Genomic DNA, 23022 nt, shown 5'->3' with positions numbered 1-23022 from the left:
AGTTTATCAACTCTAGGTCTTCTACTACTAGGTTTTTTTATTTATACCATTTACTTCCTCTATTCTTATATAACTTGTTGATAAAATTTGATGATTAATACTTAAAATATTCAAGAATACTTTTTTATATTACATCCTTCAGACTCCTCCTTTGATAAGTACTTCATAAATATAGCACTGGCCATAGTTTTGTTAAGATTCCTCGTAGGGTGACATCCTTTAACATCCTTCCATGCTGTTACAGAAGCATAAACTGCATCCTTAAGATCAAAAGAAGCCTGAAATTTCCATACACTGCAGTCAGAATTCATTAATTTGTGAGTGAAAGATGCCCAATAATCCACTCTTGAACTTCTGGATGACACCTTGATTCATTGGCTGGATTAAAGAAGTCCTTTTTGCAGGCAGGTAGGTGACAAAGCTGTTTCCACAACTAAGATCTAAAGTTGGAGGAGCTCCCCTGCAATTATCTAGGAAAAGAATCTTTTAGCAGGCCGTAGGCATTCTCAGGTTTTCATTCATATCCAGCATCACATGAGTAAAAGCCATCTCTGAAAAGTTCTGCTGTCATCCAAATCCTTCTGTGAGGATTCTGAACTACAGTAAGATGTGTAGCACCCCAGGCTATACACAAACAGCACAAGAGGCACTGGCTCAAACAAGAACAATGATTCTGTTTTCTCTCTTTTAACTGGAAAGAAACCATGAGGGCTCTGTTTTCATCAGTCAGATTGTTATTGGGCAAATAATGTCAAAAAAGTACAGATTCATTTTTGTTATAAAATTAATAAGATGTCAGATTATGCTTCTGGACTAAAGCATTGAAAACTTCATGAAGTTACCTGCAGCCTCAGTGTCAGCAACTCTACTTCATGACAGACAGCATGCTTCCAAATGCTGTGATGTAATGTGGAGTTGTAAGGAAATTTCACATCAGAAATTGTTTGTTTTCAGTGACATTTGTTTTTTAATTTTATCCTTTTTATGAACAGAGATCTTGGTATTAGATTTTCCTTTAAATACTTATTTGAAAAACACGAGGTACACAATCCATTTGAAACAGTGTAGGAATTTTTAAAGTTTGTTGCTTGTCAATTCTTTCAAGATTTTCAATGTAGCTATAAATGACTTTGATCGATCCACTTGTCTCTTGAATATGCCACGGACATCAGAATCATGTTAGAAGCCTTTAGAAATCCAGCCATGTTGGCTCTACCACAGGCCCAGAAAGTTAGAATCTCCCGGTTAAGAACCACTTTGTTGGCTCACCTCTTTTGAACTTATTAATGATCACAGTTCTCTTTTTAACTTCTTTATTCTTTATGACTTCTAATTTCTACAGTATCATCAAAGTAATGGGCTTTATTTTTATATATTGACTACTTTCATTATCTTTTCTGTTGCTTGAGGCCATTCTAAATATCAGTGGGGCCAACTGAATGGAAACTCTAAAACAACCTCAACAGTCTAGGATTAGACTTCTGAACTTTATCGTGGAAGTTAGCCGCAGTCAGGAGCATTTAGTATCTGGTTTCACTTTAGTCGACTGAGGAGCTATACCATAAAACCTCAGTCAGGTGGCTGTCAAGGGAGCCAGCTCTCCCTAAGATGACCCACTTTGTCAGTCTGGTGCTGCAACCCCTCATAGTTGATCCACTTACAGAGCAAGCCATTGGTGTCAGGCCCTTGGGACTTTGGGGAAAGCATTAGAATTTCTACACTATAAAGCCAGATTGAGTATCTGTTACACATTCTGTAATAAGCTCTCATTGAAGAAGATACAGAACACATAAAAGACCTAGTCCCAGTTGTTGAGAAATGTACAGGATTTGAACAAGAGAAACCTATAAAATAGCAAACAATACTGGATTCTATAGATGCTCTTATTTTATATTCAGAAAATTGCCTAAGTTAGATCTTGAGACTAAATTTGACCAGAGAAACAATTTCATAAACAGTAGCACTTTCTTAGCCTAGCTTATTAAAGCCTGCAACTCAAAACCCAAAAAGTCTTCATTTCTAGACTGTCAGCCAGGGGTATGCTACCAAATTATTTACATGCCTCTTAAAATTTTTTGTGTGTGTTGTTTATACTTCTTTTTTTGGTAGTGGTTGTCTTTATTATGTGGCTAGGACCTCTGGTTCAATGTTTAATAAAATTAGCAGGCATCGTTTCTGTTCCTGCTTTTAATGAGGGTACTGTTTGTTCTGTGTTTTTGATAAATATCCTTTATTAAGTTAAGGAAATTCCCTTTTATTCCAAATTTGCTAGTTTTTTAATCATATAGCATATGTCATACTCAGTCATGTGATGAATTACTTTGATTTTCTGATACTGAATAGCTTTCTGTGTTTTGGTGCTGTGAACACTGTTTAGATTGGGAATTGCCTGAAGATTTTATGCAGGTTTTGCATTCTTGAGAGATCACAACTCCCGAGGTGTCCCTTACCCCACACTGTCTAGTTGTGTTACCCCAGAGAAAGCACTGAGATGGAATGGGCCCCAGGATATGGGCTTAGAATGGGCATTTTAATTTTTAATGAGCTCTTTTAACATCAGATTCACTGGCTAATTCTGATGCCACTTAAAGGATTCAAAATTCCTAACGTGGTACATAAGACCCTTCCTAATCTAGAGTAGTGGTGCTCAGTGATGGAATTGTTCTCTCATCTGTGCCATTCAGTAGAGCAGCCACTAGCCATTTGTGGCTATTAAGCACTTGAAATGTGGCCAGTGTAACTGAGGGACTGAATTTTTAATTTTATTTCATTTTCATTTCAGCTTAAATTTAAATGGACACATGTGTCTAGTGGTTACTCTTTTGAGCAGCATAGATCTAGAGTCTAGGCCCCACCTCATTTCCAGCCACTCTTCGACCCCCTCTTGAATCCCTAATGCTCTAGCTGTATTTAATTACATGATGATATACAATTATACCATGTTTTTTATGTTCTTTTCTGCCCAACATGCCTATCTCCTCACCAGCCACCTGGCAACTTTTGACTCATTCCTTAGGACTCTGTTCAGATGTGGTCAAGTCATGAAGCCTTTCCTGCCCTGGCCTTCCTCCCCACTGAGAGTTAGGGGCCTCCTCTTCTGCATCTTCGTTGCACTCATTCAATACACTGTGATGATTGTACTTACTCCCTACTGTCCTGTTAGCACTTTCAAGATAGAGATAAACTCTCACTCATCTTTCTGCTCTCAGGCCTTAGCACATGGTGGATTCTCAGAAAATACCTGTCTTGTACCAGCAGTTAATAAGTAATCAGTAGGAATGGGCACGGTGTGTTCATGGGACAATGAAGGGTTTTGCATGGCATCAGGGGAGAATGGGAATTGAGAATAATGGGAAATAAAAGTCAGGTAAGTCATGTCAGGGATCAATAAGGCCAAGAGAAACCATTTAGGTTTGCTTGATTCATTTGGAAAATGGGCATGATTGAAAGCTTGGGTTAAAGGACTAGCATCGTGAAAGCATCCTTCCGCGAAGTGTGTCTCATGGTCAGCTCTGCCTGGCTCAAGCACAGCAGAACCGGGAGACTTGCCACATTTGCAGCCTGCAGCAGGAAGACATTGGACCAGGATGGGTTGTGCCATCTGTCACTCCAGATCGCCAGGGTAGATCTGGCTGGCTGTTGCAACAACTTCTAGTCACTGTGCAGGCACTCCAGAGGCTGTGGGCATGCTCCCAGAAGGTAGCAGCACTTCTCTCAAGAGAAGACTCCATAAAGGAAATTAAAGTCTAGGCTTGCCCTGCTGAACTCTCTGTGGCACCAGCTCTCTTAGCAAAGTACAGGGAACCTGGTGAGCTTTTCAAAAGAAAATTGAGTAGATGTAGGAAATGAAGAATTTTCTAATGAGCAGATAGGTGGAAAGTTGGTAATAGAAAAGTGAAAGATTTGGAGGGTTTAAGAACAGAGATAATTGTTGGGTGCATTCATTTTTCCAGGCAAAATGTATGGAGAAAATAAGCTAATGACTTGGATTTACCCCACAATTTGGGACAGGGAGCTGAGGGAGGGTCAGGAATTCTCTCTGTTAGAATGGTGGATATGGAAGACATTTGAAAATTAAGGAGAAAATAAATGGAGAGGAAACATGGGCAGCAGGCATTCTTCATTATTTGGGGAGGTGGTCAGTAATAGGAAGGAAGAAAAATGTGTAGCACAGTAGCCAGAGTGGTCCAACAAGATCAAACAAAAGTCTTTTTGAAATCAGGAAGACTGACCCGGCTGGGCGCGGTGGCTCACGCCTGTAATCCCAGCACTCTGGGAGGCCGAGGCGGGTGGATCGCTCGAGGTCAGGAGTTCGAGACCAGCCTGAGCAACAGCGAGACCCCGTCTCTACTAAAAATAGAAAGAAATTATCTGGACAACTAAAAATATATAGAAAAAATTAGCCGGGCATGGTGGCGCATGCCTGTATTCCCAGCTACTCGGGAGGCTGAGGCAGAAGGATTGCTTAAGCCCAGGAGTTTGAGGTTGCTGTGAGCTAGGCTGATGCCACGGCACTCACTCTAGCCAGGGCAACAAAGTGACACTCTGTCTCAAAAAAAAAAAAAAAAAAGACTGACCCGTTTATGTTTGAAGGCAGAGGAAAGAGAGCCAGTAGGACAGAAAAATTGGAGCTATTTAAGGAGCTGGGAAAGAGCTGGATAAAGACAAGACTAAGTGAGTTATTTGTAGATGGACCGGGCAAGACAGTGCTCAGAGAGACTTGAAAGATGAAGTGGGGAGGAGATGCCCCATCAGAGTATGTGTGTGACAGGAGGCACCGAGGGAGGAGAGGTAGTGCTGGGTGAAGTGTGACTGTTAAAATCAATAATATTGCTTTCTCCTACAGCCAACAAAATTAATGGAATACCCTCAGGAGATGGAGGAGGAGGAGATAGTGGAGCTGGTGGTGGCAGCCCCAAAACTCCACTGTTTGAAACTTACTCAGATTGGGACAGAGAAATCAAGAGGACAGGTGCTTCCGGGTGGAGAGTTTGTTCTATTAACGAGGGTTACATGATATCCACTTGGTAAGGCCAATTTTAGTGATGTTATATATAGCTGGAAATGACTTCCCTATGAAGTATAATCAAACTGCTGTTGTTAACTTTAAGTTACGGTTAATGGAATATTTATTTTTAATAATGTTTTAATGAATATTTTCTTTTAAAGATCAAGGCTTTTTAACATAAAGTATTAATACCCATTGAAAGAAGTTGATAATAATTCCTAACTTTCGTCAATAATCTAGTCAGTGTTTATGTGCATTTTGTCCTCTTACCATCTTTTACAATTGGTTTGTTCAGATCAGGATCCAAACAAAGCCTTCACGTTGAATTTGCTTAATATGTCTCTTAGGCCTTTTAATCTACAGCGATTCCTCCCAGCTCTTTTTACTTACTGTTTATTTGTTGACAAAACCAGGTCCTTTGTTCTGTATTGTTGGTTTTATCCCCATGTCCTTTAACATGTTTCTCTGTCTCCCATATTTTCTAAATTTTAGTTAGCTCTAGAGGCTTAATTGGACTCAGGGTCAGTGTTGTTGGCAAGAATGTTTCACTGGGTGGTGCTTTGTGCCTCCTGGGTCACGTGGCTCTCCGGCTGGCTCACTTTCTCTCTCTCATTGTGATGCTGCCTGGCCAGTGGGCTCAGGGGCTGTCAGCCTGATCCATCCAGTGTAAAGTTCCCCTTTTACATCACAGTTTTAGATGCCAAAAATAGTTTTTCATTGGGAGCGAAGATCATTGCCCATGGAAGATTGTTCATCTTCTCATTGTGTCATCTTTCTGCTTTCTGTCAAACTTCTCTCACCAACTCTTTACAACCCTCTAACACAGTTCATACAAGAAAAGCAGTATAAATATTTAGTTTTTCTCCCTAACAGTTTTCTGAATAGTGAATGGGTCCCTAGAATTCTCCAAAAACGACTAGGAATTTATTTTTCAAATTTGTTTAATGTCATTTATTGTGAATTTTCTAAAGTGCTTTGTTTTAAGATCATGGAAATCCTCATTTGTTCATACAAATAAACAGTTTTTTAAGGAAAAAACTACCCTTTTATTACTGGTTGATCCAGTACCAGGAACTTCTAGGAGTACAGTTCTGGGGAAGGTGCTTTGGAGCACTTAGCTTGTGTCTTCTGTTTCCCCTGAACTTGTTTACCTTTCATGGTCAGTACGCTCTGGTATGTGGGCTAGAAGCACATGACACAGCCTGCCGAGCCAAGGGAAGAAAGATGAGAGTAGGAGGCTGTCTTAAGGTACATTGAGCTTACCTGCTAGTACTTGTCTGATCAGTGTCCTAGAGACTGTGCCTTTTAGGGATGGGGAAAGGTAGACGAGGAAGATAAGAAGAAGGAAGCTAAAGCCTTTTGGAAGATTTGTGAGCTTTGTTTTGTTTTGTTTGCATCGTTACCCATAGTCTGTCAAGAGAACAAAGGTGGATATGCTTTTTAGCAATTGCATACATGTTTGATTAGTAGTCATTCTGGAAAATATTTCAGAATATTTCTGGAAATATTTCCAAAATCTTCTTTGGATTTTTCTCATACTGTAAATTTAAATTTTTTGAGAATTGACCACATCACAAATGGTTTAGACTGAAATGTCTAGGATGGTCAGTGCCCCTATGATGCTCACGTGTGGCCACTGAGTGGGCTGCACATGAAGTGGGGATAAATGTATTTAATTATCTGTGGGTCTGAGGAGTCTTTAGCACAGGACTCACATGTACCATCTGTTTTTTTCCCTACAGCCTTCCAGAGTACTTTGTTGTGCCAAGTTCTTTAGCAGACCAAGATCTAAAGATCTTTTCCCATTCTTTTGTTGGGAGAAGAATGCCCGTAAGTGATTTCTGTTGGATTTCATGAGTGCTGATGTCCATTGTTTCTACACAGTTAAGTAAGGATTCTGCCTCTCTCCTAGCTCTGGTGCTGGAGCCACTCTAATGGCAGTGCTCTTGTGCGAATGGCCCTCATCAAAGACGTGCTACAGCAGAGGAAAATTGACCAGAGGTAACTAAGAAATGGTCATTGTCACTTTAGACTGTTGTATTAAACATAAATAAGTACAGTAAGTTCCCTACTAATTGAAAATAGCTAGCAAAAGACATAGTCTTATTAATCAGCACCATAAATTCTATGCAAGAATTGCCATTTTGAAAAGAGTGTGAATATATTAAAATTATAACATTTAAATTATATTAATTATAATTTAATTCTTTGGTTTATAAGACACTTGAGGATCTTACATTGCTGACATCTTGCTATAACGTTTCCTTTCGCATACTTTCAGAGTAGAGTGATTTCCAGTTGAGACACTTCAGGATAAATCAAACTTTTCTTATAGTTCAGTGTGTCTTATTCAGGTCTACAATATCACAATAGCTAAAACAGTGGTTTTAATTAGCCACCACAGACAAGTTTGGCATCAGGTGCTAAAGCCATCGGTAACCTCCATGTCATTAGAGTAGGAGGCCTTTCTCAGTCGTGCTCACAGCAGCGGGCAGCACCATCAGTTAACACGGTCTAGGCCCTTGGCCTCTGCTCCTCTCCACTCTGCTCCTGAGCTCCTCCTTCTTGCTGATGCTCTGTGCCTCTGCACACCTGTCCCCTTCTCTCCACACATTACATAGGGTCTCTCTAAGGCCAGGTCCTCTTCATGCTTGGTATTCCCTTCCTGAGGAGTTCCCCCAGGGCTGTGACTTTAGTGACCAGCATGTTTATATCTCCAGTCTAATTCGACATCCTCCACATAGGTCTCAAAGGCCCTTTAAACTCATTATGTCCAAAACCAAACTCAAAGGTATGGCCACCATGTCTCCCAGCCTCCCACTTGGGTGTCCACCGCCACCCACTTGGTACTCACTCATTCTTTGTATCTCTACTCAAATATATTTCCTCAAGATAAGCCTTCCCTCACCTCAGAAATTAGATCAGGCCTCACAGGTATACAAGGGCTGTCTGGAAAGTATCCAGCCATTGTTAATATAACGAGAACAGTTACATGGCTCTATTTTCTAGAGCTCCCGAATTTTTCTTCATAACATTTATTTTAGTTTTTAATGATATATATGTGTTATAGTTTGATTACTGCCTTTTTCACTAGACTGGAAGCTCCATGTGGTGAGGAATTATGTTTGTTTTGCACACTGTTGTATATTTTAGCACCGAGGAAGCACTTATGGTATTTATTGAATGCTTGTTGAATAAATGAGGAACAAATGAACAGATCTTAGAAAATAGGCTCAGAGAGCTTCAGGAATTATATATCACAGTCCATTATTGATACCAGATCTTAGGTTTTTTCCACAGTACTATAACTTACAAAGCTACCCTTGCTGCAGCAAGTAACTGTCAGTGGCCCTCAAATGACTTTTCAGTTCTCTAAAAAGGAGGTGACTACAGTTCACAGAAGTCCACAATCTCTGTGGATTTTAATTTTACCTTAATTACTTTAGAAATTATCTGTCTGCTGTGTCATGTTCCAAGCCTTGTTTTCGCTACCATGCATGGTGATTAAGTGCTCAGTTAGGAATTTTGCCATTAAAGGGAAGATTGCAGCACTACTGGTGAGAGTTAGTTACAAAACCTTATAACCAGTGGCAGTTTCAATTATTTAATTTATTAAGCTAAGAATTATTTCAATTCCTCCCCCCCCCCCCCCCGGCTATTCTATTCTTCATAAATAGGACAGATTCTCTTTGTTGTCCAACCTCTTTTCCACACCTTTTTCCCTTGGGCATGTCATCTAGGCCCACCAGCCTTCTCTAGGTTTCTCCAGCAGCCAAGCTTGTTTTCCCCCACAGGCCTTTGTACCAACTGCCCCTCTGCCTAGAACACGCTCCCCCAGATCTTTGCATTGCTCCTCGTCATTTGGGTTTCAGCTTCAGTATCATCATCACAGGGGAGGCTTTTTTGACTGTGTGACCTAAAGTAGTCTGCGGTCCCTTGATTGCGTCATCATGGCATCCACCATAGCCCAAGATTTTCTCATTATTTACCCCACCACCACCAGGAATGCAAAATCCATGAGGACAAAGGCCTGGCCTGTTTTGTTCATCTCTCTATCTCTAGCTGTTAGAGTAGCGCCTTGGCTTATAGTCCCTGCTCAATAAATATGTTGAAGAAGTAAATGAATAGTGATTAAAGAATTTTGTCTTTATTAGGATTTGTAATGCAATTACTAAAAGTCATCCACAGAGAAGTGATGTTTACAAATCAGATTTGGACAAGACTTTGCCTAATATTCAGGAAATACAGGCAGCATTTGTAAAACTGAAGCAACTATGCGTTAATGGTAATTTTGTTTTTTTTCTATATATAATGAAGAGGGGGATACGGAATTGTATGAGACATGTCAGGAAAAGTGATTTTCCTTAAAAACTTAGAAATAGGTATATTTAAGGAGTTTTATTGAAATACTTGTATGAATTATATATTGTATGAGAATTTCAGAACTTCCTAGGATATGAAGTTTAAACTACTTTTTGTATTGGAGGTGAAAAAAAATGAACCAATTAAATTTCCTTCAAATCATGAAAGGTATAGAATACTTTTATAAAACCATTTGCTCAGTAGAACACTGTATTGCCTTAGAGACAAACTTATTAAGACTTTCATACACAAAATTATATTTTGAGATAGATGACTTTACATGGATATGAGACAGCTGTGTTGTATCCGTACCTTCAGAGTTCTAATGTATCTGTTTGAGCAAACTCATATCAGGTGGCTTCAGTGTGCTCTGGGGGATGAGTAACATGAAAGCATCTTTGGCATAAAGTGGCTTCTTCTTGAGGGATCCTCTAAATCACCCGGGAGTCAGGAGAGGCAGCCTTGCGGCAGGTCTTCAGCAATGAGTGGGCACTTGCCTGGAGGAGAACTTTGCAGGGGTGGGGCAGGGGCAGGGTGTTGAAAAAAAAACAGTGCCTTGAATGATTATTGGCACTCTGGGCAGGGCAGTGAAGGTATCTTTTATTCGTGTAGTGATCAGCCACCAGGACCACGCAAGCCATGCACAGAGGTAGCATTGGCTACAAGGGAAGGGAGGAGAAGCAGAGCAAGCAAGGCTCACAGTCAGGAAGCCAAGGGCTGGGGCCTGGACAGGTGTCCACGCAGGTGGGGAGGGCCAGAATCAAGGCATGGGCTGGGCAGGGAAGGCCAGGAACTGCTAGCTCTTAAGAGGCAGAGTTGTTTGACTCTCTGAGATTTCCCTGAAGGAGCCAGAGAGAAGAAAGTAGAGGCCTAGGGGATACTTTGTTACAAAATTATAACACATCTTGTTAGATGTTAACACTGTATTATTATTGTAAAAATGCATGACACTTAAAGCCAACTTGTAAATACTAATAACTGTGATGTAGCTCTTAACTCTCATATTGATCATATAAAATTAAACTTAAAAAGCCTAAAAATGTATGTGTGTATAATTACCATATTTATTACAGAGCCTTTTGAAGAAACTGAAGAGAAATGGTTATCTTCATTGGAAAATACTCGATGGTTAGAATATGTAAGGTTTGTATAAGTTCTTTCCTTTTTTTCCTATAACTTTTTATTTTGAAACAATTACAGGCTCACAGGAGGTACAAAAATAGAACAGAAAGCCGTGTATTCGTCACCCAGCTTCCCCCAGTGGTTACATCTGACATAACTAGAGTACAGCATCAAAACCAGGAAACTGGTGTTGGTGCAATTGATAGCTCTTTCTCAGATTTCACCAGTTTATACTTGCTTTTGTGCGTGTGCGCACGAATGGAGCTGTGCAGTTTTATCACACACATGGATTCACATGACCACCACCACAGTCAAGATACAGAACTGTTCTGTCACCACAAGCCTCCCTCATGCTGCCCGCCAACCCCTATCCCATCCACTGGCGCCACTAACCTCTTTTCAATCTCTGTACTTTTGTCATTTCATGAATGTTGTATAAGTCAACCCCTTTGATAAAGGGTTAATTAATTTCCCTGATATAAAAATTATAAAATTGGTTGGGCATGGTGGCTCATACCTGTAATCCCAGCACTTTGGGAGGCTGAGGCAGGAGGATTACTTGAGGCCAGGAGCTCGAGACCAGCCTGGACCACATAGCAAGACTTGGTCTCCACAAAAAGTAGGAAAATTAGCTGAGTATAATGGCCCACACCTGTAGTCCCAGCTACTCAGGAGGCTTAGGCAGGAGGATCGCTTTAGCCCAGGCGTTTGAGGTTGCAGTGAGCTGTGATCTCGCCACTGCACTCCAGCCTGTGTGACAGAGTGAGACCCTGGCTCAAAAAAAAATTATAAGATGTATTCTGTTGAAGAACCATATAAATACCACAGAAATTCATAAAGATTGAGTATACAAATGTGTACAGATGGTCCCCAGCTTAGGATGGTTTGGCTTGTGATTCTTTGACTTTACAATGGTGTGAAGGCACTGTGCATTCAGTAGAAAGCAAGGTGATACGTGATACTCGCTTGCGAGGCTGGGCAGCAATAGGGAGCTGCAGCTCTCAATCAGCCTTATTTCAACTTACAGTATTTTCAGCTTACACTGGGTTTATCAGGACTTCCCTCCTGCATTAGTTGAGAAACATCTGAATAGTGAAAGATTAGGTTTGCTTGATTTCAAGTACCCTTAAAATATATTTGTAGTAGAAATTTGAGTTTTAACAGTACTTTTTTTTTTCTCTTTTCAGGGTGTTCCTCAGACATTCAGCAGAACTTGTGTATGTGCTAGAAAGCAAACATCTCTCTGTAGTCCTACAAGGTAATTAAGTAATTCCTAAAAACACTGTGACCACCATGCCAGCCACCCTCCGTAACTGCTTATCCACATTCGAGTAAATTATATCAATCTTAGTTATCTCTTATTTACTGCAGTACTCTTAACAGATTTAGCACGTCATTTAAGTAAAACAGTGGTGGAAAAACTGCAAATAGAAGAATAGAAAGGAATCCAATTTTTATCTTTTATCTTTTAACTTTCTCCTCTTTTATGGGAAGGGAAGGTCATATCCCTCATTAGATTAATACTTATAGTATTAATTTTGCAAGGCATCCTCTCTATCTAATCTTGCTATCTTTCTTTTTTTTTGAATTTCAGAATATTACGGGAGTACAAACATTTTGGTTACATATTAAAAATGTGCCTTTGTGCAGTTTCAGTTGAAGTTATGAGTGTGTCCATCACCGAGATAGTGTGCATTGTACCTGTTAGGTGTGAATTTACCCATCCCCACCTCCCCCAATCTTGCTGTCTAATTCATGCAAATTGTTTTAGTTTAAATACCTTCCGGCTCACACTAGATTATGACTCTAAGGAAATAGTTTGATATCAAGAAATTGAACTGAATAGCCAATAATGTGAATTTTGTGTAATATTTGGTATGAGTAAACTGCAGTGTAAAAATCTTTCAGTTAAACAAAAGATTATATTAAATAACTTTACAGCTAATACAATTTCTGAGTTTCCAGATAAAGTTTAATATACCATGACCAACCTTTTTATGATACAGTGGACCTTTTGCATCATGGATTCAATCAACTAAGAATTGAAAATATGCAGGAAAAAAAAAATTTGTCTGTAGGGAACATATACAGACTTTTTTTTTGTCATTATTCCCAAAATAATACAGTACAACTATTTACATAGCATTTAAATTGTATTAGGTATTGTAAGTAATGCAGAGATGATTTAAAGTATACATGAGGATTTGCCTAGGTTATATGGAAATGCTACACTATTTTATATTAGGGACTCAAGGCTCCGTATATCTTGATATCCAAGGGAGGTTCTGGAATCAGTCCCTCAGGGATGACTGGGGACAACTGTATATTCACTTTGCACAGTTTATGAATACAGGATGCTACCTAAGCTTGCATAAGTATTTTTAACAACTGTCAAACTTAACTGACTTTAATGAGGCACAAGTATTTAAAACGCTTAGGGAAAAAAAGAGAATAGTAATGTACCATATAAAGTAATCCTTAATTGATTCAATCACAATATGTTTAATTTACAAATGGATGCAAAGCCCAATAATCACATAATTTCTGTCTTAAGAGGTGGCTTCTCATCTTACTGGAAAACCCTACTAATCCTGATTTCTCCGTGTATTTATAACATAAAAGGCCTCAGAAGTACTACTAAGCCTTCATTTGACTTTTTTGTTGTTGTTCATTCCTGCAGTCTTTTGCAGGACGTATGTTTTTATTTCTCTTGAGTAGATACATAAAAGTGGAATTCCTGAGTTGTATGGTAAATTTATGTCCAAATTTTTAAGAAACTGCCAAACTGTTTTCTAAAGCAGCTGCCAAACTGTTTTCTAAAGCAGCTATACCGCATGTTCCTTCCCCTCAGCAGTGTATGAGGATTCCGTTTCTCCACATCCTCACCGGTGGTTCTGCCCTTAGCATCACTCTAGTAGGTGCAAAGTGGTAGCTCATGATAGTTTTCATTTGCATTTCTCTCAAACATTTCATCTTACTGAGTTGTAAGAATTCTATATTTTCTAGATATAGGTTCTTTATATCTTTATGTGATTTGCCAATATTTTCTCCTACTCTGTGGCTTTTAATTTTCTTGATGTCTTTTTAAAACTTTTTAAATTTTGGTGGAATTTACTTTATCCCTTTTTTCTTTTATGGATCATGTTTTGAGTGTTATATCTCAACTACCTAATTTGAGGTCATGAAGACTTTTTTCCAGAACTTTCAGGATCATCAAAAAAAGTCTACTGAGATTTTTGATAGGAATATGTGAAACCGTAGATCAATTTGGAAAGAATGCTTTCTTTATTGAATCTGCCAATCCATGAAATGAATGTCTCTCCATTTATTTAGATCTTCTGTTTTATCAGCAATGTTTTATAGTTTTTATTGTACAAGTCTTTTATTTATTTTGTTAAATCTCTTAAGTGTTTTATTTTTTATATTACTGTGAATACAATTATTTTCTTAATTTCATTTTCAGGTTTATTGTGTACTCAGATCATATTGTGTATAGCATTCCTGTGACCTCACTGAACTCATTTAATTCTAGTATTTATTTTATAGATTCTGTAGGATTTTTTACATACAGGATCATTACCTTTTTCTTTCTGATATGGATGCCTTTTTTAGAGACAGGGTCCCACTCTGTCACCCAGGCTGGAGCATAGTGGCACAATTTTAGCTCACTACAACCTTGAGTTCCTGGGCTCAAGAGATGCTCCCACCTCACCCTTCCTAACAGCTGGGACTACAGGTACATGTCACCATGTCTGGCTAATTTTATTTTTGTAGAGACAGGGTCTCACTATGTTGCCCAGGCTGGTCTCACTTCTGGCCTCTAGCAATCCCCTGTCTTTGGCCTCCTAAAGTGCTGGGATTGCAGTCATGAGCCACTGCACCCGGCCTTTGTTTTTCTTGCCAAATTGCTCTGGCTAGAGCCTCCAGTACAATGTGATACAGAAGTGTCAAGAGCAGACAGACTTGTTTTGTACCTGATCTTGGGAAAGCATCCAGTCTTACACCACTGAGAATAATCTTAGTTGTAGGTTTTTTGTAGAAGCCTTTGATCAGTTTAAAGAAGTTCCTTTCTATTCCTAATTTACTGAGAGTTTTTATCAGGAATGAATGTAGAATTGTGTCAGATGCTTTTTCTGCACCTGATGAAACAACCATGTTGGTTTTGTTCTTTATTTTATTGATATGGTGCATTACTTTGATTGTCAAATGTTAAATCAATCTTTTATTACTAGAATAATTTGGTTTCCTCATATTTTTATTAATGATTTTTACATCTGTAATCATAAGGGATATTGGTCAATAGTTTTCTTCTGATTTCTTTGGTTGGCTTTGATATTGTGGTAATTCTTACCTTATTGAAAAGGACAAATATAAAAGACAGAAGGGAAATGTTTGCCATCTTTTCAGGTGATCGGGGACAATCCCATTCCCTCCATTCACCTCTGAGTCATTGCCATGTGGAGTTAGTTGTTAGCAGAAATATTACATTTAAACACTAATTTAGTTTACAAAAAAATCTGTAATATTTTAGAGGTGCTGGAATCTGGCAAAATTTCCTCATACAGGTTATTTTGAAGGCAGCCTAGGTGTAGAACACTAAATTATCTACTTTGCCTCTCTTTCTCTTTCTCTCTCAGCATTTTTCTGTGTAGTAATCCTTTTCTTTCGATTTTATTGACAGAGGAGGAGGGAAGAGACTTGAGCTGTTTTGTAGCCTCTGTTGTTCAAGTGATGCTGGATCCCTACTTTAGGACAATTACCGGGTTTCAGAGTCTCATTCAGAAGGAGTGGGTCATGGCAGGGTATCAGTTCCTCGACAGATGCAACCATTTAAAGAGATCGGAGAAAGAGGTAACAAAGTCTTCATGCCTTATTATCTGTCTTGAAGGGTGCACAAGATAAAATGTGTCACATATAAAGAGATGAGGGGGCTTTTTAAAAATACTGCATTTAGTACAATTTAGCTTCCTCAGTCCAAGGCTAACTAATGGATTGGAATTAAAATTGAGGTACTTAGTATAAAGATTATTATAACTATATAGATGAAAATTTTTAAAGTTATCTATTGAATTTGCATAAGTTGAAAACTACCTGAAGGAATTCTGCATTAACTGCTGCAAAGCAGACGGCAAGCACATTAGATATTTTGGAATATCACATTTTCTGAAAATGGGGCACATGGGTTAAGGTGGAAAAGTTGGAGAGGGCCATCTTTGTAACAGCTGTGGGGTTAGTGGCTGCCGTGGACCTGTAGTTAGGCTGCAAGAGGCCTTGCAAATATTTTACAGGCGGGTCAGCTCAGTGTTTAGGGAGTTGTTTCAGAGAGCACCTTTCATATAAAGTAGCTGTCATCAGCTGCTGCCCTCAGGGATATATCAGGTGACCTACCTACATACCAAACTGTTTTCTGAAATTTGGAGAAGTTTTCTGGATGCTGTGAGCCTATAGGATCAACCAAAAGTTAATTATAGAAGTTGGTTGAGTTTTTTGTTTTGTTTTATATTCTAAAGAATTGTTTCTAGGACATGCTCAAGCATACATTTTGTTCTTCCCCATTCATACGGTGGCAACCTGTTCGTCTGTTTGCTTTGCCATTTCAATTTGGTACACTTATTGGGCAAATAAGGGCAGTAATGTTAATCACGGTCAAACATACGTCTTAGGTTTGGCATGATGTGTTTAATCTATTCACATCTCCTTCGCTCAGTGTAGGAGCCAAGTGTTTTAGGTTCAGATGTTTTCTTATTAATCTCTTCCTTAAATCAGCAATAAATTTGAAAATAAATGTGAACAGCTGAAGGATAACATTAGATAATCCCACTGTCTGTCTGTATTTCCAGTCTCCCTTATTTTTGCTATTCTTGGATGCCACCTGGCAGCTGTTAGAACAGTACCCAGCAGCTTTCGAGTTCTCGGAGACCTACTTAGCGGTGCTATACGACAGTACCCGCGTCTCGCTGTTTGGCACCTTCCTGTTCAACTCTCCTCACCAGCGGGTGAAGCAAAGCACGGTAGGCAACACTGGGGCTGGGCTACTTTTTGCCTTTTTTTTTTTTTAAACAACTTTATTGAGATATAATTGAAGTATAAATAACTGCATATTTTAAATATATAATTTAAAACCATCTTCCACTGTCAGCTGTAATTTGGACACAAATCTAGAAAATTATTTCATTTTTATAATTAAACATTTTATGTGTTTTTCTCTGATGTAAATCATTCATAATAAACCAGTTTAAAGATGTAAATTAACCACCTTAATTGTTGTACTTTTGTTAGGTACTGGTGGTCGGGTACTGTTTGTGGAAAATCTGATCTTTCTTAGAGATAAATATTTTTAGTTACCACATTTTAAAAAGATGACTTTTTGATGGCCATTAAAACAGGTTGGGTTTATAGTTTATTATATTTCACTTATTAACGATACCATTTTCTAAAGCAAAAGAGTTATTTTTTTATATATGCTGAAATTTCAGATAATTAAAAAATGTTTTAAGTATACCTGTATTTGGTACTTAATGAATTTTTACTTATTTGAAATAGAAACTTTTGTGAAACTTTTAAAAGTGTCCAGTGCTATTACACACCTTATCTATTTCTTGATGACTCCAAGCTACCCTCGTGGTGGGGAATAACACCTGGCTATGACATAGTGGTGGCCTCCTGACTGCTATACTTTTTTTCCTAATAACATTCATCCTTTGCCTTTTTCCTAGTTTCCAAAGAAATTCTTGCTTTTATTATCAAAAATTTGGAAAATACTGAAAGGTGCAGAATGGAAATAAGAATCATTTCCCACCATCCAGAGACTCAGTATTTGGGGATATTTCTAGGAACTATTCCAGGGAGCTGTTCTGTATAAACTGCTGTGGTAGCCTTCTGTTGTCATCCAGCTAAGATGAGGGCCCTTTCTCCATCTTGCAAAATGTGACTACATAGAGATGGTCTGGGCTGCCTTCCAGGATAGCAGTGTGTCCTCCTCCCCAGTGAGGTGGTGGGCTGTCATCCCATAGCCATGTGTTGCCTCAGCTTGCTGTGGTGAGAGGCCAAATCACCAGTCTGCACCAGCCCAGAGTGAGGGCCAGTGGTGAACCCCTGTGAATAAGGGGCCCAGGCTTGGTACATGGGCTCTGTGACCTGAGCTGCATGCTAGGACCGCAGGGGAGTTGATTCCTTCCTCCCTGCTCCAAGGCTGTGCTCCATATATTTGAGTCCACTGGTTAAGTGAAGTGTGGCTCTCCATTTAGAAGACAGGGTATATAATCTATAGTAGTGATCGCCATCCAAAGAGTCTATTAATCCACTTACCAGCAGGTAAGTGCTTAAATATATGTAAAAGGTAAAGTGCTACAAGTATAGAAATAACTTCAACACGTTTAAGACTTTATGCTATCATGTTAGTGAAATTTTACTTCTCTTAATAGCATTTTCATTGCCCAGAGGGTGAAGCTTCCTTGGGGCCCTGAGGCGGAGAGCGCACTGAGCCGCACACGCCCTGTTCATGCAGAACAGCAAGTGCTCTGTGAGCACAGAGGCCAGGAGCGTCTCTCCTCTCTTGAAGTGGAAGTACCACTCTCGTGGGTTTTGAGTGCTCTAGTTCAGAACATTTAACCTGTATCATGGTGAATGGCTTATCTAAAAAAAGGAACTCATGAGAAAGGAACTTTTTAGTTTTGCATCTTTTCACCAATGTTCACATATTTTCTTTTGCAGGAATTTGCTATAAGTAAAAATATCCAATTGGGTGATGAGAAGGGCTTAAAATTCCCCTCGGTTTGGGACTGGTCTCTGCAATTTACAGCAAAGGACCGCACGCTTTTCCATAACCCCTTCTACATTGGAAAGAGCTCGCCTTGTGTACAGAACGGCTCTGTGAAGTCTTTTAAACGAACAAAGGTAAATTACAACTAACAAAACCTGATGTTGGCTCACACAGAACCAAACACATCGTTTTCAGAACACAGGGCATTAAAAGGAGAGTCACTTCCCACAATAACACTGCTAATGCAGATTTTTGAGGGACTGTATTTTCACTTTTCTTCATGGTATCTGAGGACCACAAAGCCCTGATCAAGTACCTGAGAGTTGGCAGGTTGTAGCTCTGAGCCTGTGAACACGCCCCATTTCCTGAAGCCCATCTAATGTGCTCATTTTTCTTTCTAGAATCAGCCAGGCCTAGAGCTTTTTTTCCTAACCCAGTAGTCTTAGAAATTTTCCCTTAAGCAAATTAATGGATGGGATGTACTTACCTCCCTACCCCAACTCGGGCCTACTGTAGAGTCAACACCTAAAAAAGTGGCATTCCAGGGGAGGAGGATTAGAATAAGTACTACGAGGGAAAGGATGAAAATGTTCTTTGAGGATGAAATGCCATCAGTTTTTCATGATACTGAGTTTATATTTGCCATTATACCTTTAGTCTTTCTAAAAAGGGATGCTCCAGGAAAGTAATGCTGAAATCTCTCTATTGTACAGAAAAGCTACAGCTCCACACTAAGAGGAATGCCATCTTCCTTAAAGAATGGAATCATCAGTGACCAAGAATTACTTCCTAGGAGAAATTCACTAATATTAAAACTGAAGCCAGAGCCTCTTCAGCAAACTGACAGCCAGAACAGTGACATGGAGCAATATTTTCGAGAGTGGTTTTCCAAACCAGTCGACCTGCATGGGGTTATTCTGCCACGTCTCTCTGGAACACACATAAAACTGTGGAAACTGTGCTATTTCCGCTGGGTTCCCGAGGCTCAGATCAATCTGGGTGGCTTCATCACTGCCTTTCACAAGCTGTCCCTCCTGGCTGACGAGGTCGACGTGCTTAGCAGGATGCTGCGGCAGCAGTGGAGCGGCCCTCTGGAAGCCTGCTACGCGGAGCTGGGCCAGAGCAGGATGTACTTCAGAGCCAGCGGCCCACACGACACCTCGGGGACACCAGACTTTCTCTCCTCCTCATTTCCGTTTTCTCCTGTAGGGAATCTATGCAGACGAAGCATTTTAGGAACACCATTAAGCAAATTTTTAAGTGGGGCCAAAATATGGTTATCTACTGAGACACTAGCAAACGAAGACTAAAATGTAGTATTTTCTGAACATTTTGAGGGAAGCTGTAAATTTTTTTCTTTGGAATGAAAACTGTTAACATAGGCATTTGAAGCTCTAATAACTTTATATGTAACAATAGTTGAAATTTGCACTAATATTTAAAAACTTGTTGAATCATGCTTCCTTCACACTTATTTTAGGAGAAAGATGTAAATTTTTTATATGTCCCTTTCTTTTATTCTAGATCTGGCTCATTTTTAGGTGATTTGCAGGCAAACATTCCCCCATTCTTATAACTGTGATCAAACTAATCAGGTTTTGTCTGCTACATTTATTTTGTCTGCATCCATTTTTCCTACTTCTAAAGGTTACCTGATGCTTGGCCAGATTAGCAACCCAAAGGAGCAGACAACAGGAAAGTTAAGAAATTAGTGTTTAGTATATTTCTAGAAACATCTGCTAAAACCCTCAACAGGCTTTAGTAGGTAGATATTTATGTATTTTTCTGGTCACTTTCTGTCATCTCTAATTGAACTCACCTGATGAAGGTTCAGTGTTCTGAGGCCAGAATTTATTATTTTAGATCACCTTGTTTGGGACCTTAGATCACTGTGTTTTGAAATCCTGAGTTTGCTTTTAACTTCATGGGACTAACTTTAAAATGATATGCACTATTAACTTTAAAGCATTTGCTGTAGATAATATAATTAAACTTAGAAGTGCCTTTCATATTAATATTAAGGTATGAATATCACAGAGGAAAATATAATTTCACTTTTTAAAATTAGGGTGTTAAAATTCCACTGCATATTGGAAATAAGTTTTTCATACTAAGCTTCATAGCCAGGAGTCCCCAAAGCCACATTCCTGTTCCTCTGAAAGCCACTGAGGACACAGGGGCCTAGATGGGGTACTCCTCAGGCCACCCTTGCAGCAGAGGTGCAGCCCCAGCTCTGGCAGGTCAGTGCTGTAGACAGGAGAGAGCCGTCTACACCAAAACCCACCCTCAGAGACAGGGCTTGCTAGGAGGCATCGTGGGCTTTCCTGTCCGCATTTCCAGTGTGGTAAACTACTGTTAGTGCTTCCCCCTTGGAAATAATTAATGAGGTCATAAGTTGGGCACCAGCACAGAAGTCCTTCTGCTCTCAAAGTTCTTAACGCTTAGGAATAGAATAGGAGAAATAAAACTGGACTTCTCTCAAAATACTGCCATTTTAATAAATAGGGACAGAAGTGCTCCTCCTGCCCCCGGCTTTTGACAGCAACGTTAAGAGGGGACTGAGAGGCAGACAAAGGTGTTTTCTTGAGCTGAAACTCCCTGATTTCCAATCTGTGTGACAAGAGCCTAGCCAAGCTGTAGGCGTCAAAGCTTAAGTTTCTTATGGCAGTGACATTTAGCACCCCCAACACACACCCCATTCCCTGTTTAAAACATGGATGTTTTCAAATTTGTTAGGAGTTTCTTAAACTACCATCTTAAGGTTTTGAAATTTTTTATAGTAAAGGGTCTAGTTAGCGTATTTCTTTTTCTAAAACAAGTTTTTTCAAGATAATATCTTTTACCTTTACAGGTACTAAATAGCTGTTCCTATTTGAATTATTTGCCTTTTAAAAATTATATCTCTGGATATAACAGAAATTCATCTTGTGGATAAATCCAATGTTTTTGCCAACTTGTTGCCTAGAAAATAAGGGCTATTTTCAGTTTATATAAAGAGAACTATTACATTAACATTTTATAGTCTTGATTGGAAACTAGCCCTGCTCCCCTTAAAACACCACAGCATATCCTGCCAGTGAAAGTTTAATAATTCTCCCTTTTTCATTAAGCTGCTTTTTATCATCACAAATTGTTGTTTTTTTGGATTGAGCATTTTTCCCTATATAATTTTCTTCCCTCAAACATTTATTTCAACTTCCTTTAGTAATTTTTTGTTAATTTACAAGTTTAAAAAGGATTAGGTACTATTAATACTATTTTAAAATAGAAAAATGCATATTTTTGTATGATAATCAAATGTAGTAAAATGTTTTTTGTGGTTTCTTTGCTGGACAGTTGTTATATGATTATTGTGCATATGTTATATGTTTATCGTGCATAATATGAAAAACAACTTTAACAGCCTTAAGTCAGGCCATTGCCAAGCTGCTTGGCACCTCTGCTAGCAGAAGGGACCCTGGTGGCAGAAGCGGTGTGGTTGTGCGCGTTGCACCAAAGACAGCTCAGCACTCACCGTTCCCACCGCCCTGCGCGTGGAGCCTGTGCTCACAGAACGCCGTGCCAATGCCCGACAGCGCTGGACTTTCTAGCATTGAACATAAAGATGTACAGTGTCTTACTGTTATTTTATGATGGAAGCCAAGTTTAAAGCCAAAAATGTCTAACTTTATTTAAGGAAAGGATATTAATTTGTACTAACAGAGGGTGAAAACTGTTCATATCCTTCAACAAAATCTGCTTGCTGTAGCAGTAACCTCAAGTAGTTAAAACTTGATTTTGAGAGAAAACTAAAACCTTTGTGCCTAAAACTGATGACTTGAGTTCAAGTGGTATGAGCAGGAAGATATGAGATCTTGTTGTTCAACAGTAATGAATGTGAAGGAAATTTTGACTGCTAAATAAAATTTTCACAGCAGTTGTTTGTTGTAGTTATCAATGAAATCACTTACAAGAACAGAGTGATAGAAGACAAGAAGGCATCTTCTCCCACTCATATTTCTGTGTCATCCATGTGACTTTTTTGCTCACCTTCTAAAACCAGGTAGTTATCAGTAACATTTTTTTTAACACCTATGAAGAACTGGCTGTGTAATTAAGGCCATGTGAGTGTCAATGGATCATGCCCAAACTGGTCCTTCCATTCAATAACTACAAAAACTAGGGAGTAACATTTCCCCCAAGAAGGTCTCAGAACAAGTCAATGAGAGACTGGGTTCCTGGTCCCTGACTCCTGGGCCTTGTGTTTGGGTTAGTCACCTTTCTACCATACCCTTCCTCAGCCTGAGGCCCTTCCAGTGGTGGTGAGCAGCCCTGTTTTAATTGTACTGTCAACAGAGAAAACATCCCTAATCTATTTACTAGGGATGTTCCTAAGGAGAAGGACAAGAAGGGACAACTGCCTCTTATAAAGACTGTTCATTCTTCTAGTGATCCAGGCCCAATTGGTAAAAGCAAGCATTTCAGATGTCATAAGTTAAATAACTTCATAAAAATTTGCTTTTTTGATTCCTAAAGAAATTGGAATTTCAACTGGTTTTGCCCTTCTTATATAATCATAAAATGAGAATGCTCAACAGTTAAATATATAAAGCAGTAAACATAAATTCAAGAATCTCAGTTCCAATATACCTATTAGAAGGAAATATTGTTTATGCTACTTTTATAAAAGTCTTAAAGATGTGACTCATCATTTGTTTTTTTCCACCTTTTCTGCATGTCTAATAACATGCATTCAGCTCCTAAAACCACCAAGGTTTTGCCCTTTTAA

The 23022-nt window shown here is 39.1% G+C and overlaps 2 protein-coding genes across 4 annotated transcripts in view; one reads left to right on the top strand and one right to left on the bottom strand.

The window, feature by feature from the left end:
* The window catches only part of MTMR10 (myotubularin related protein 10), a 46673-nt gene extending 24503 nt beyond the window's left edge, over positions 1-22170 (top strand). For both annotated transcript variants that reach the window (XM_045561839.1, XM_045561840.1), the window contains 10 exons: positions 4847-5027; positions 6751-6838; positions 6921-7009; positions 9163-9293; positions 10444-10513; positions 11680-11750; positions 15174-15343; positions 16333-16503; positions 18206-18388; positions 18968-22170. In XM_045561839.1, coding sequence (XP_045417795.1) covers positions 4847-5027; positions 6751-6838; positions 6921-7009; positions 9163-9293; positions 10444-10513; positions 11680-11750; positions 15174-15343; positions 16333-16503; positions 18206-18388; positions 18968-19564 — 1751 coding nt within the window. In that variant the 3' untranslated portion in view covers positions 19565-22170. The remainder of the gene's footprint in view (positions 1-4846; positions 5028-6750; positions 6839-6920; positions 7010-9162; positions 9294-10443; positions 10514-11679; positions 11751-15173; positions 15344-16332; positions 16504-18205; positions 18389-18967) is intronic.
* FAN1 (FANCD2 and FANCI associated nuclease 1) overlaps positions 19354-23022 on the bottom strand; it is a 33445-nt gene continuing 29776 nt past the window's right edge. For both annotated transcript variants that reach the window (XM_045561836.1, XM_045561837.1), the window contains one exon: positions 19354-19468. The gene's annotated coding sequence lies outside the window, so the exon portion shown is untranslated. The remainder of the gene's footprint in view (positions 19469-23022) is intronic.

Source organism: Lemur catta, chromosome 9, assembly GCF_020740605.2.
Source record: "Lemur catta isolate mLemCat1 chromosome 9, mLemCat1.pri, whole genome shotgun sequence".
NCBI lineage: Eukaryota > Metazoa > Chordata > Mammalia > Primates > Lemuridae > Lemur > Lemur catta.
This window is presented reverse-complemented; position numbering and strand designations above follow the sequence as displayed.